Here is a 14,335-nt window from a genome sequence, read left to right as displayed (position 1 = left end):
TCTTTCAGTGTTTGAAATATGTTATTCCATGATCTTCTAGCTTTCAGAGTCTGTGTTGAAAGATCAGCTGTTATCCTGATTGGCTTACCCCTAAATGTGATCTGCTTCCTTTCTCTTGTAGCTTTTAAAATTCTCTCCTTATTCTGTATGTTGGGCATCTTCATTATAATGTGTCTAGGTGTGGGTCTCTTATGATTTTGCACATTCGGCGTCCTGTAGGCTTCTAGGATTTGGGATTCTGTCTCATTCTTCAAGTCTGGGAAGTTTTCTCGTATTATTTCATTGAATAGATTGCTCATTCCTTTGGTTTGAAACTCTGCCCCTTCCTGTATTCCAATGACTCTTAAATTTGGTCTCTTGATGTTATCCCATATTTCTTGGATGTTCTGCTCATGGTTTCTTAACAGTCTTGCTGAGCTGTCTATGTTCTTTTCAAGTTGAAATACTTTATCTTCATTGTCTGATGTTCTATCTTCTAAGTGTTCTACTCTGCTGGTAGTATTCTCCATTGAGTTTTTAAGTTGGTTTATTGCTTCCTGCATTTCTAGGATTTCTGTTTGTTTGTTTTTTATAACCTCTATCTCCCTGTATAGTTGATCTTTTGCTTCTTGGATTTGTTTATGTAATTCATTGTTGAAGTGATCTTTCATTGTCTGATTTTGCTGTCTGATGTCTTCCTTGAGACTCCAGATCATCTGAAGCATGTATATCCTGAATTCTTTATCTGACATTCCATCTGCTGCAGCTATTACCCCTTCTAATATTGAGTTGACCTGCATTGCTTGTGGTCCTTTCTTTCCTTGTCTCTTCATACTGTTCGCATTCCTTTCTACTTGGTGAAACTGTTGCGCTATTGAATTTTCCCCCTATATATTTATATTGGTCTTGTATAGTTGCAAAGTCTCCCTCGCAGGCGCGGGCGGCGGCTCTGCCCCTCATCCAATTGGGGCAATGTGCCTACCATGCCGGCAGGCCGCTGGGCCTGCTCTGCCGGTCGGTAGTAGGTCCGCCTACCTTGCAGGCGCGGGCGGCGGCTCTGTCCCTCTGCGGGCCGCTAGGCTTGTTCTGTCGGTGGTCGCAGTTCTGCCTACTTTGCAGGCGCAGGCAGCGGCACTGCCCCTCTGCAGGCCTCTGGGGCTGTTCTGCCAGTGGGTCCCAGGTCCGCCTACCTTGCAGGCGCGGGGGGGGGGGCGGCTCTACCCTTCCTCAGGCCACTGGGCCTGTTCTGTCTGTCGGTTGCAGGTCTGGCCTGTTCTGATGGTGGTCACAGTTCCATCTACCTTGCAGGCGCGGGGGGAGGGGGCTGCTCTGCCTCTCAGCAGGCTGCTGCTCCTCTTCTGCCGGTGGGTCGCAGGCCCGCCTACCTTGCAGGAGTGATTGGAAGCTCTGTCCCGCCGCGGGCCACTGGGCCTTTTCTGTCGGTGGTCACAGTTCTGCCTACCTGGCAGGCGCGGGGGGCGGCGGGCGGCTCTGCCCCTCAGCAGGCCGCTGGGCCTGCTCTGTGGGTGGTCACAGTTCCGTCTACCTTGCCGGCGCACGGGGAGGGGGCGGCTCTGCCTCTCAGCAGGTCGCTGCTCCTCTTCTTCCGGTGGGTCGCAGGCCCCCATAGATAGGTTTTTAAATCTAATTTTAAAATATCCTAATTAAAAAATATCAGGGAAAAGTGAATACTATGTTTTGATAACCTAAATAAAAGTTTTTAATATTTTTAGATATGCTAATGGTGTTGTTATATCTTTTTAAAATAATTTAATAATTATTATTTATTATTAAATTATTAAATAATTTAAGAATTATTATTTAGTATTAAATTATTAAATAATTTAAGTAATTCTCTTTACCTTTTGAAGATACTAAATAAAATATTTATTAAAAAAAGGATAAGCTGCCTCATATTTCATTCAAAATAATTGAAGGGTAGGGAAAGGAAGTAGGTGAATGTGTTAGTTAAATATCAAGATGGCCTGATATTGTTAACTACTGAAACTCAGTGATGGATACAGCAGATTTGTAAATCATTTTATGTACATTTGCATAAATTTTCCATAATAGAGGATTTTTTAAAGTTTGAAAAATTTTGGATTGTCACAAATATGAAACTCTACTGAAGGTTTTATTAATCCAGAGAGTAACTCATAGAAAATAAAGTAAGAAGAAAAGACTGGAAAATTGAATAAACAATTTTATAAATTAAAAAGGGAAGAAATGAGGGGCTGGAGTTTCAGCTCAGCTGTAGAGTGTTTGCCTCGTATGTGTGAGGCACTGAGTTCGATTCTCAGCACCACATATAAATAAATAAATAAAATAAAGGTCCTTCAACAACTAAAAAGTATTTTTTAAAATGGGGGAAGAAAGGAAATGATGTCAGTAAATTAACAGTCTCTAGGAAAAGAGAGTAGAAGGAGATAAAGGAAAAAGATAATCTCAAAAATTAAAAGGCACAATTAAAATATATTCCAAATTAAAATACCCCAAACTCCAAAACTCCAACAAAATATTTAGGATCATTTTTAAGCCTGAAAACTATAAGAATATGATGCAGATTAGGATCACATATTTGCAAACTTTTTTTTTTGCTCAATAATATGAATTATCTTTGCTATGGTTTGAATCTTGAATGTCCCCAAAGGTCCATAGGTTAAAGGCTTGATGCCTAGGGTGGTGCCACTGGGAGGAGGTGGGACCTTTAAGAGGTGGGGTGGCTAGTGGGAATCTTTGTGTCCTTTGGGGCTTGTCTTCCTAAGGAGATTGTGGAACCTCAGCTCCCTTCTTGCTTTCTTGCTTTCTTTGCCCTGGCTTGTGAGGTGAGCAGTTTTGCTCTGTCACACGTTGCCACCATGACGCGCTGCCTTGACACAGGCACAAAGCAATGGGGCAAAGTGATCATGCATTGAACTTCCAAAGAGATGAGCTAAATAAATCTCTTCTCTGCAATACCTGTGATTCTCTCAGGTATTTATTATAATGATAGCTGTTGAATAACTAACACATGATCTTTCCATTACTGTGAAAAATACCTAGGAAAATAAAATTAAAAGGAAGACAAGTTTATTTTGGCTCGGTTTCAGAAGTTTCAGTCCATGATCAGTTGGCTCTGTTGCTTTGGGGCCTGAGGCAGGGTGGAACATCATGGATCACATGGTAGCATGTGATAGAGAAAAGCTGATCACTTCAAGCTGGCTGGGAAGGAAGAAGACAGGAGAGGCCAGCATCCCAATATCCCATCCAAGGGCATGCCTCCAATGACCAAACTTTCTTCCACTAGGTCACACCACTCAATAGCATTATAGGTTGGGGACCAAGCCTTCAGGGACCATTAGGGGACATTCAAGATCCAAACTATAGCAGCAGATTAGGACACAATCTCCACTGAATCAGAAACCAATAGATTTCAGGGGATGATTTCCAAGATCAGTTTATAAGCACAACTTCACACAACATTTATACTCATGGCTCTGAGGCTTACGATAATGCTCACCAAATCTGTTGCTGCCCTGTTGGATCTATGCCTGTAGAGGGTTCATCCAGAAGCAAGATGGGTGAATTTCCCAGGATGCTCAGCACAAAACATAGCTGCAATGCAGAGAAACACCCCTGTTTGGCTTCATGCCATGCAAGCCCTGAGAAGAACATCAAATATCACATGTACCTTTTTGGTGGTTCCTGATGCTAATTTCTGCACTGGAACATTTAGCTGCTCATACAGGTTGAAAGCATTCACTAGTCTGATAGAAAACAGGATAAGCATATGAGGTCAAGCAAGAATTTCTGGAAAATGTAAGCCTATAATCCTAACAGAACTGAAGGAACTCATGGAAACACTATTCTCAAAATGCTAAGTCATGCCCCAAACTCAAAGTCATGATAAAGAAAAAACCTCTTCATTTTGGAACATAATATTTTTCACCTTATAAAAAAAGTTTTAAAGAAAAACTAGAATTCTAGAAATCTGAATGAGAAACTGAAAATGGATGTTTATTCAGTTTCCAGTTTTTTATTAGAAAGACTGAAATGAATGGTTATGCATGATTTCATTAACTTTTTCCTTGGCAATAATTTATATAATCATTTTTAAAAATTTCCTCTTTCAGGGATGCAGGAAACCACGTCTTGTCCTTCATCCCTGTTCTACCACCAATGCTCTGAAAAGGTGTAAATGCCTTCTCATTCTCCACTCTTTATTGGTGAGTTCATCATCAATGATACAGCTTCCCTGCCTCTTGGCAAAAAGGAATCGCAGGACCTCTCTGTACCGTGAAATCACAATGGCAGCGTCCTCTTTCTGCAGCCCTTTCACGGTGGCATACACCTCCAGGTGTTCCTTCATTGTCAGGGTGGGCCACAGCACATTCTCCTGAGGACAGTACCCCAGGAACTTGACCATGCCATCTCCCTGCTGACCCAGAAATGACTTGCATTCCCCAACTCTCAGTTCCACCTACAAAGGTAAAACAGTTTTTAAAACATGTAGCCTTTTCTCCAGCGGTACAAGTAATCAAAAAACTGACACATAGCTAAATAATGCCTAAACTGTCAGATCATCAAAGGAATACCCTAGAAATTGCTTCATATTTATTACAGAAAGCATGTACTCTATTGATATAAAATTACATTCTGACATGTAGGGAGTTGGGAGGCCTAATAAGCCTCAGGGGTTTCCAAGATATTGTGATGAAGAAAAGGTATTTGGTTTCTGGGGACATCCCAACTTCTTTTATAAACCTTTAAATGCCTGGAGAAAGTAATAAAAGAGGGAAAATAAAAATATCCAAAATATAAAAAACTATAGACTTACAATGATATAACCTATATTGATCATGAAATTTCTGTGCTGGGATTGGAAGGCATTTCTTTGCTTCTCAGTACCTGTCCTGCTGTTGGCTTTGTGATCCCAGCTATCATCCTAATAGAAGAACTTTTACCAGCACCATTGGGTCCTAGCAATCCCAAAACTTCACCTGCAAAAAAGAATCAGTTTATTAATAGTGGAAGTGAATTCACAGTTTACATAAACCTGTTTCTTCAATGTAATCACATCTGTGCAGCTGACAGTATCATTTTATAATTTGTAATATATATGTAATCCATGTTGCCAAAACATTAATTCTTATGATTATATAAAATATTAGCAAAAAGTTTATAAAGTTGATGTCAATACATTATCTTCATTCACTGAGACTTCCTATTTCCATTAAAAACGTACCCAAATTGTTTTCTATAGTAGTACAGACATAAATGATACCTATACCTTGGAAGTCAGGGACACTTCATCCCAAATCCAATCACCCATGCCCAAACTACTATGACCATTCATCCAAGCAGATATAAATTTCCCCCTACTCAAATTCAGGAACAGTAGTAGCCAGCATGTGTATTCTCAAAATATAAATTAAACAATGACACAGCCCTGCTAAAAGTACTCCAATTGTAGTCCTTAACTTGGAATGAAATATGAATTTCTTTTTTTTCATATTTTTAAATTTTAAATTGATTTTTAAAAAATAAATGCAGCAGAGTGCATTAAAATTCTTATTACACATATACAGAACAAGTTTTCATATCTCTATTTGTATTAAAGTATGTTCAATTCATGTCTTCATACATGTACTTTGGATAATGATGTCCATCACATTCCACCATCCTTGTTAACCCCTGCCTCCTCCCTTCACCTCTCACCCCTCTGCTCTATCTAGAGTTCTTCTATCCCTCCCTACCCCACTATGAATCAGCCTCCTTGTAGCAGAGAAAACATTTGGCATCTGTTTTGGGGGGATTGGCTAACGTCACTTAGTATTATCTTCTCCAACGCCTCCATTTACCTGCAAATGCCATGGTTTTATTATCTTTTATTGCTGAGTAATATTCCATTGTGTATATATGCCACATTTTTTTTTATCCATTCATCTATTGAAGAGCATCTAGGTTGGTTCCACAGTTTAGCTATTGTGAATTGTGCTGCTATAAACATTGATGTGGCTGTGTCCCTATAGTATGCTGTTTTTAAGTCCTTTTTGTATAGATCAAGGAGAGTGATAGCTGAGTCAAATGGTGTTTCTACTCCCAGATTTCCAAGGAATCTCCATACTGCTTTCCATATCGGCTGCACCAATTTGCAGTCCCACCAGCAATGTATAGTGTACCTTTTTCCCCACATCCTCGCCAACACTTATTGTTGTTTGTCTTCATAATAACTGCCATTCTGACTGGAATGAGATGATATCTTAGCTATTGGATAGGCAGAATTAATATTATAAAAATAACCATACTATCAAAAGCACAAAAGTATCTATAGAAATAGAAAAAGCAATCATGAAATTCATTTGGAAATATTGAGACCCAGAATAGAGACCCAGAATAGCTAAAGCAATCCTTAACAGGAAGAGTGAAGTAGGTGGCATCCTTATATCAGACCTTAAACTATACTACAAGCAATAGTAACAAAGACAGCATGGTATTGGCACCCACCAAAACAGACTGGTAGACCAATGGTACAGAATAGAGGACACAGAGACGATCCCACAAAATTACAATTATCTTATATTAGACAAAGGTGCCAAAAACATGCACTGGAGAAAAGATAGCCTCTTCAACAAATGGTGCTGGGAAAACTGGAAATCCAGATGCAACAAAATGAAATTAAACCCCTATCTCTCACCAGACACAAAACTCAGCTCAAAGTGGATCAAGGACCTAGGAATTAAACCAGAGATTCTGAGTCTAATAGAAGAAAAAGTAGGCCCTAATCTTCATCATGTGGGATTAGGCCCCGATTTCCTCAATAAGACTCCAATAGTGCAAGAATTAAAATCAAGAATCAATAAATGGGATGGATTCAAACTAAAAAGTTTCTTCTCAGCAAAAGAAACCATCTGTGAGGTGAATAGAGAGCCTACATCTTGGGAGCAAATCTTTACCCCTTACACATCAGATAGAGCACTAATCTCTAGGGTATATAAAGAACTCAAAAAGCTAAGCACCAAAAAAAAAAATAATCCAATCAACAAATGGGCCAAGGACCTGAACAAACACTTCTCAGAAGAGGATATACAATCAATCAACAAATATATGAAAAAGTGTTCATCATCTCTAGGAATTAGAGAAATGCAAATAAAAAATATTCTGTTTTTAAAAGCTTATCCCACCCAGCCCCACCCATCATTTGATTTCCTCCCTTCTATTCTCAGATGCACCCACTGGCCTCTCTGAGACACAAATGCTCCTGATGTGTTGATATGAATCCCTGCCCTTGAAGTTTCCTCTACCTGGGTGCTCTGATCTTTTAATGCTCACATGGACTCACACCTTCTTATCACCAGATCTGGCTTTACTGTCACTGCCCTAATATGTCTTCCCTGACCTTAACCAAACACTGTTCCACATCATTCATGTCATTTAAAATATTTCAGTTTTCCACATTAACTTACTTGATATCTGATAACTTTCTTTGTAAGTTATTTTATTTATGGATTCTTTGTAGGATGTAAAACTTGCTAGGCTAGAATATTTGCCTATTTTCTCCATAATTATTTTTCCAGATCCTAAAATAATCGCTGGGAAACTTAAAAAGTATGTCAGATAAATGAGTGAATGAAGGCCTTTGCAAATTAAACAATGCTGACAGCATAGATGCTCAGTGGATATTTCTAAATACAAGTGTCATTTAAAAATGTGGTTATCACAGACCTTTTTTCACACAGAAAGATATATTTCTTGCTGCTATTTTCTTCTTCCTCTTTGAAAAACAACTTTTCCTCTGGCCTGCATACTCTTTGTGTAGACAGCTGGCAATTATGACTGGATTCTAGAAAAGATAACAGCATGATGTGTTGCTATGATCTCCCTGCTAGGACCTTTCATGACTTATGTCATAGAGAAGACCATATTTTGAAAGAGTAATCCATAAAGTTTGTTACAAATGTAATATGCATTCATTAACATGAATAGTGTCCTATTTCTAAATAGACTGAGAAAATATGAATGACCTTGCCAGAAGAGAGTGGCCAAGCTCATGGAAACATCACGACCTCCAACTCACAGAATGAAAGACTAACCCTTAAAATCTTAATCTCCACTTAGTATTTTATAACAAATCTCACATTAATTATTCAACTCAAGAAGATTTGTTCAGTTTTAAAATGCAAGCACTAATTGTCAAAACTCATTTTCTCAAAAGAAGAATAAAATCATTATGTTTTGTGTTCTTTTATCTTCCAAAAAAGTGTCTGCATATTTAAGGATTAAAAACACACCAAACTCCAAACATTCAAAATGAAAACCAAGATATGGAACTCTCAGTTGGATACTTCTTGGGTGTTTCCAGTAACATGCTTTATTTCTTGCTTTTCTACCTCATTTACGTTTGAAGTGGTCAGGGCACTTGATGCTCTCATTCTTTCTGCTTGAACATCTTCATCTTCATCTTCATCTACATGTATTTCTGGATTAAGTGGAACATTTTGAATTTGTGGGGAGATTCTGGAGAAAAATTGAAATGTTACATGTGATTCTCCACTTGTCAAAGACATATCAAAAGTCAGTGTTTCAGCCAGATGTGGTGGAGCATGCCTGTAATTCCAGCAGTTCAGGAGGCTGAGGCAGGAGGATTGAGAATTCAAAGCCAACCTCAGCAACTCAACAAGGCCTTAAGCAACTCAGCAAGACCCTGTCTCTAAATAAAATATAAAAAGGACTGGAGATGTGACTCAGTGGTTAAGCACCCCTGAATTGAATCCCTGGCACCAAAAGAAAAAAAAGTCAGTGTCCCTGTAATTTTCCAAGTGTCCTTTCTTTTATTAGACTGGTGGTGATTATAACTGCCAGTGTTTCTTCTGCTTTGCTGAGAACTCCCGTCCCACTAGCCAGAATCCCTCTCTTCCAGTAAGTGGATTTGACCTTTCAAACTCATCAGCAAATACTGCTCCTTCCTCTTGACAATGCAACTCATTCTCATGCCTCTGCTTGCTCTCAGCCCATCTTCATCAGGCCCATTGTGTCAACATCTTTCACTGTTCAGTCTTTCCAGAGCCCTCCACTTGTGAAATACTATGAACTACTTTGCTAAATCAATTCATCCTACCTAGTCTGTTCAAGAGTGCACACTCTTGGATGGGCTAATGGTGTGTTTGGGTGCTCGTCATATTTTTGAGAAACTAAAGTCTCCCTCAGCAGCTTAGAGGCCAAGTTCTCCCAGAACTCTGAATTCCTGGCAGTAAACCAGAAATCCATTGATCATAATGCCAAACATCATACTGCTTAGATTGTACACATAAATCCATAATCACAAGCTGACAGTACAGCCACCACCTAGGAATATTAAAGTATGATATCAAATATAAAATTAAAAATTTTACCAACCTGAAAACAGGATCTTTTCGTATTACTTTCTGTCCACATTTTAGTTCCATGCATCTTAGAATAAACACCAATAGCAAAGCCTGGACATAAGGCTAAGAGACAAGAAAAGAGTTTTATTTAACATCAGTTCAGAAATGTAACTTAAACATTCATGTGAAATTGGTGGTGTTTGTCAGGTAACATTGTTGTGAATTCTTATAAGTCAGTGGAGAAACCTAGTTATTCAGTCACAATCTGTCTCAGTGAACCTGCCTCCTTTGTTCTGCTCACAACCCACATTCAGTCTGTCAGTAAATTCTGCCTGCTTCATCTTCAAAATTATTCATAAGTCAACTACTTCTCACCCCTACTGTGTTATTCCTACATGGGTCATTATTATTTGTCATCTGGATAATTACAACATGTTCCCACCTGGTCTCTCTCAGCTCCTCTTAACCTAAACATCCCTTCTCACCAGTCACCAGAGCTATTCTTCAATACGTAAGTCTGATTGTACCACATTGCCTAAGACCCTTCAGACTCCTCCATCACTCAAAGTAGTGTTGGTGTCCTTAGAGTGGCCCAGACTGCTCTGTGTGGCCCCTTCTCCAAACTCTACACTTACTCCACTGCCTCTGTGACTATCTCTCCTATGACTCTGCCCCTCGCTTGCTCTGCCTAAACCACACTGGCCTCCCAGATGACCCAGGGACAAACAAAGGTCACTCCTGCCATCTCCTGGAATGTTCTTCTCCAAGCCTTTCCTGGCCACCCATCTAACACAGTACATATAATTTAATTAGATTACCACCTATCTACTTCACCCAAATATAAGGTCTCTGAGAACAGGGATGTCTATGTTTTTTTTACACCTAGAGAAGTCTGACACAGAGTATTTAAAAATAGTAGTTTTTCTCAGCCTGAAATTGCTAACATAATCATTTTTCTATTTCATTCTTGTTCAACTTTTGTCTTTTCATCTAATTTCAAAAGATTTAATTTATATTGTATCTGTATTTTTTACAAGCTTTCTTAAATACAGTGGAGGCAGTAAACAGGAGAAACAAAAATTAATTTTATGTTGAATTCTGGTCTTATACACTCTAGTCATGCATATAAGAAGTAATTCTAAGGTTTAAGTTTATATCCAAATGTAATTGATTTATCTAAGACTTTATTTGAAACACTTTCAGAGCCGGTATATCCTAGACAAGATCATATAGTTATAGTAAATGACAGCCATTCAAAAGAGTATGTGGTGAGGTAATAAGATCCTCTTACTATTAGGCACACTAGAAGATCAACAGCACTCAGGTGAAATTTGAATTCTTGAAATTCTTCATGGTATTCCTGTGCTCTCTGAAAAGGCCAAAAAAAGGGGTGGGGGCTAAGTGAAAATCATCTTCTTTATAATTTGTACTTAAATAATATGAAATTTCACAAGTTGACTTGACTGATTTCTTCATTAAGCTCAATTCCTCTATGTACATTAGAGACAAATTCTCAGCAGAGAAACAGGGAAGCCTCCTACTCAAGTCTCTGTTTCTCAATGAGCAGGCAACCTCCTCTCCTCTAATTAAAACAAAACAAAACAAAAAAACAACTCTTGGTTTAAAAACCAAAACATTTGCTGAAATTCCACTGAAGTCATGGAAGAGAGAGGTGTAGGCAGCGTGAAAATAGTGTCCCACAAAAGCCTATTCACAGGGTTCCTTCTCCCTACATGGTGACCATTTCCCATCATAATAAATAGCACTATCATGTTATTCTTTCTTCATCAGTCAATTCATTCAGAGAGTAACTCATTCCTCCTAATATGTGATAGATCTAGATTAATGGATTTCCCATTGCTGATTTCTACTTGTATTTTAAAAGCAAAATGCTTTAAGCAAAGAGCTGAGTATACAGTCAAGAACTCCATACATCCCTCAGTTGATGGAGAAGTATTTTTGTTTTGATGCCTTTGCTTCCCTCTGCAGAACATGCTTACTCCCTGCCTCACTCCCTGACACATTAACTTTTAATTATCCTTTAGGAATGTATGGGAACATCAAGTCCCCATAAGAATTCTGACTTTCCAGAGCACATTGGCTGAACTTTGCATGTTCTCCCTTGGCCCTCTGCCCTTCTCCTTTGTAACCTTTAAGTTTGTTGTGTTCACTTTCTGGAAGTTGATCTTTGTCTCCTCTAAACTCTGTGAAAGGAAGGACTATGGGATCTTGTTCATCAGGTGTCCTAATGCTTAGCAGAATAGTGTTTGATACATGTTTTTGAATACCTAGATGGTAGGATGCATGAATTTATCCTCAGAGTGGATAATGAATACCCATTGACCCAGAGAGCTCTTTTAAATCTGATGTTAGATTTCAGTAGCATTTAATGGGGCATATATTTTTGCAAGGTGCATAGAAGAAGGCTTTTTTTAAATAGCTTTATGAGGATCAATTTTCATGCCATAATATTTACCCATTTTAAGCACACAATTCTAGGATGTTTGTAAGTTTACAAAGCTGTGGAGAATCATACTTCAAGTTTAGAACATTTTAGTCATCCCAGAGAAATACCTCATGGTCATTTTATATCATTTCCAATTCAAACTAATCCACTTTCTATCCTTGTAGATCTTGGAGAAGCACTTCCATAGGCTACATATACATTATCAAGGACACAGATGGTAAGACTTCTTACCTTTGACAGGAAGAGTAGAAATACTTCCAAAGTAGATGATGGAAGTAATACCATGCTGACAATGATCACAGTTATGTTGAAGTCACTGACTAAAATGATGTAAGGCATGACAGTCAAGACCTACAAGGAAAGTCCAAATGTATTACATCAAACACACTCAGCCCATAAACACTTAAGAAATCATTAAGGCATAAAGGCTCTTATCACATATATCAGAATTTCACCATATGCAAACATACTTACATGCCATCACTGTGTCCACTTCCAGAGAAAGAAAGGAGGAGGAGCTTTTGTTAATGAGAATATACATGATTTTTTAACTTCCCAACAGAAAATTTTAATTTTATCTTTGTTAATATGTATTAATTGCGCATATTAATGTGTTCATTGTGACTTTCTTTTTCTTTTCCATCTTTTTTATTGGTCCTAGGGATTGAACCCAGGACCCAGGTCTCACTCATGCTAAGCATGTGCTTTACTACTGAGCTATACCCGCAGCCCAGGTGGTATTTGAACATATGAATATGGCATGTACTGCCTAATCAGGGGAACCCCTTATGTTTGGAACCTTTGAACTCCTCTCTTCTAGATATTAATAAAATACATAATAGATTGTTGTGAACTTTAGTCAACCTACTGAGCTGTGGAACACCATAAGTTATTCTGTTTTGGTCCCTGCTACCCAAACTGCCTTTATTTGCCTTCCCTTTTTTATCCTTTCCAACCTCCAGTAATCACTAATCTACATCCAAAGTAACTATTTTTTTAGCTCCTACATATGAGAGAGAACATAGTGGCATTTTTGTGTGTGTGTGTGTGTGTGTCTGGATAATTTCACTCAGCATACTGCCCTCCAAGTTCATTCATTTTGCTGCAAAAAACAAAATTTCATTGTTTTGTTTTTTGGGGTTTTTTTTTTGCATCAGGAATTGAACCCAGGGGTGCTTGAACACTGAACCATCCTCTCATCCCTTTTTATTTTGAGACAGAGTCTCACTAATTTGCTTAGGGCCTTGCTAAATTGCTCAGGCTGGCTTTGAACTTGATATCCTCCTGCCTGAAACTCTCCAGCTGCTGGGATTATAGGCATTTGCCACCTCATCCACCTATAAAATAGTTTTGATTTGCATTCCCCTAATGGATGATGAGCTTTTCTCTCTCTTTCATTCCTTTTTCTTTCTTTCTTTCCTTCCTTCCTTCCTTCCTTCCTTTGGATTTTTGTTGTCTATTTGTATGCTTTAGAGAAGTATATGTTCATATCATTCGTCCATTTTTTATTGGATTACTTGTCATTTTGTTGTGGAATTTTTTGAATTCCTTATATATTCTGGATATTAATCCAGGATTAATAAAAACATAAAAGAATGAAGAAACTTCTGCACCACAAAGGGAACAATCAACAAAGTGAGAATATGTTTATAGAATGGGAGAAAATATTTGCCAACTATTAGGCTCACAAGAAAATTTCTAATAGATGAAGAGATTGAAGATTAAAGGAATATTTAAAATGACCAAATAGACTTCCTGACCCAGTATTCAATTCAACCAAAGATGTCAGGATAAAAAGAGGAATGAGCTTTTTAAAGCTAAGGTAACAATAATAATGTGTAAATCCTGTATAAATTGAAAGTTACATGGGCAGTTATTTTAAAAATCCATCTTACCATTTTGCCTCTCACCTAGACTATCACAAAGCTTTGCCACTGTCCTGCCTAATACATTTCATCCCAATTCCAAGTAAGTGCTTTTTCTGAGATTGTGCATTTTCATAGCAATAGACTCATTTTCTTTTAGAATACTGGTAAATGGGAGAAGAGGATAAAAATAACTTTTTATTTTTCTGTTTTGAGGGTCAATTTATCAGCCAAGAAGTATGTATTAAGCATTAAAACTTCTGCTAGATCTAGTAATGTACGATTTGAATAAAAATTCTAATTTCTAGGTTCACTGAATATTACATAAATGCCAGGAATGAATAAAACCTGAATTACTTACTTTAATCCTTACAATAACTCTATAATGTACTAACTGTTATCTTCTATTTATAAATGAGAAATCTAGGGTTCAGAGATGTTAGAGATGGTCAGACACTAAGAGATGGTAGGATTCAAAACCACACAGCAAATACAAGATTGGAGTTCAAAACTCTAGGTGTAAATTTGTAAGTTTTAATGTCTTAGACTTATGTTGAAGTTTTCATTTAGAAACAAGTGAGACTAGGATGAGTTTTTGTTTTAGTGTTGCCAGGAAGCCCTATGTTGTGAAGTATCTATACATTCAATAGTGTATTTTATATTTCAGGACTTCTATTAAG

At 37.9% G+C, this 14,335-nt stretch overlaps 1 protein-coding gene across 4 annotated transcripts in view; it reads right to left on the bottom strand.

The window, feature by feature from the left end:
* Window positions 1-14,335, bottom strand: part of LOC124078024 (ATP-binding cassette sub-family A member 6) — a 59,609-nt gene that overhangs the window by 9,086 nt on the left and 36,188 nt on the right. For 2 of the 4 annotated variants that reach the window (XM_046422622.2, XM_046422623.2), the window contains exons 27-35: window positions 12,022-12,141; window positions 10,615-10,692; window positions 9,355-9,446; window positions 8,349-8,475; window positions 7,684-7,801; window positions 4,867-4,958; window positions 4,254-4,438; window positions 3,650-3,725; window positions 3,479-3,573 (exon numbers count right to left, since the gene is read on the bottom strand). In XM_046422622.2, the coding sequence (XP_046278578.1) occupies window positions 3,479-3,573; window positions 3,650-3,725; window positions 4,254-4,438; window positions 4,867-4,958; window positions 7,684-7,801; window positions 8,349-8,475; window positions 9,355-9,446; window positions 10,615-10,692; window positions 12,022-12,141 (983 nt within the window). Of the gene's footprint in view, window positions 1-3,478; window positions 3,574-3,649; window positions 3,726-4,253; window positions 4,439-4,795; window positions 4,959-7,683; window positions 7,802-8,348; window positions 8,476-9,354; window positions 9,447-10,614; window positions 10,693-12,021; window positions 12,142-14,335 lie in introns of those variants that run through there. The other 2 variants (XR_006846785.2, XM_058572184.1) reach the window with 2 other exon arrangements.

Source organism: Marmota monax, unplaced genomic scaffold (genome assembly GCF_021218885.2).
Source record: "Marmota monax isolate L192 unplaced genomic scaffold, Marmota_monax_Labrador192_F-V1.1 WCK01_AAM20220418_F8-fsc00173, whole genome shotgun sequence".
Classification (NCBI taxonomy): Eukaryota; Metazoa; Chordata; class Mammalia; order Rodentia; family Sciuridae; genus Marmota; species Marmota monax.
The sequence above is the reverse complement of the archived record's forward strand: the minus strand, read 5'-3'. Positions and strand labels throughout refer to the sequence as shown.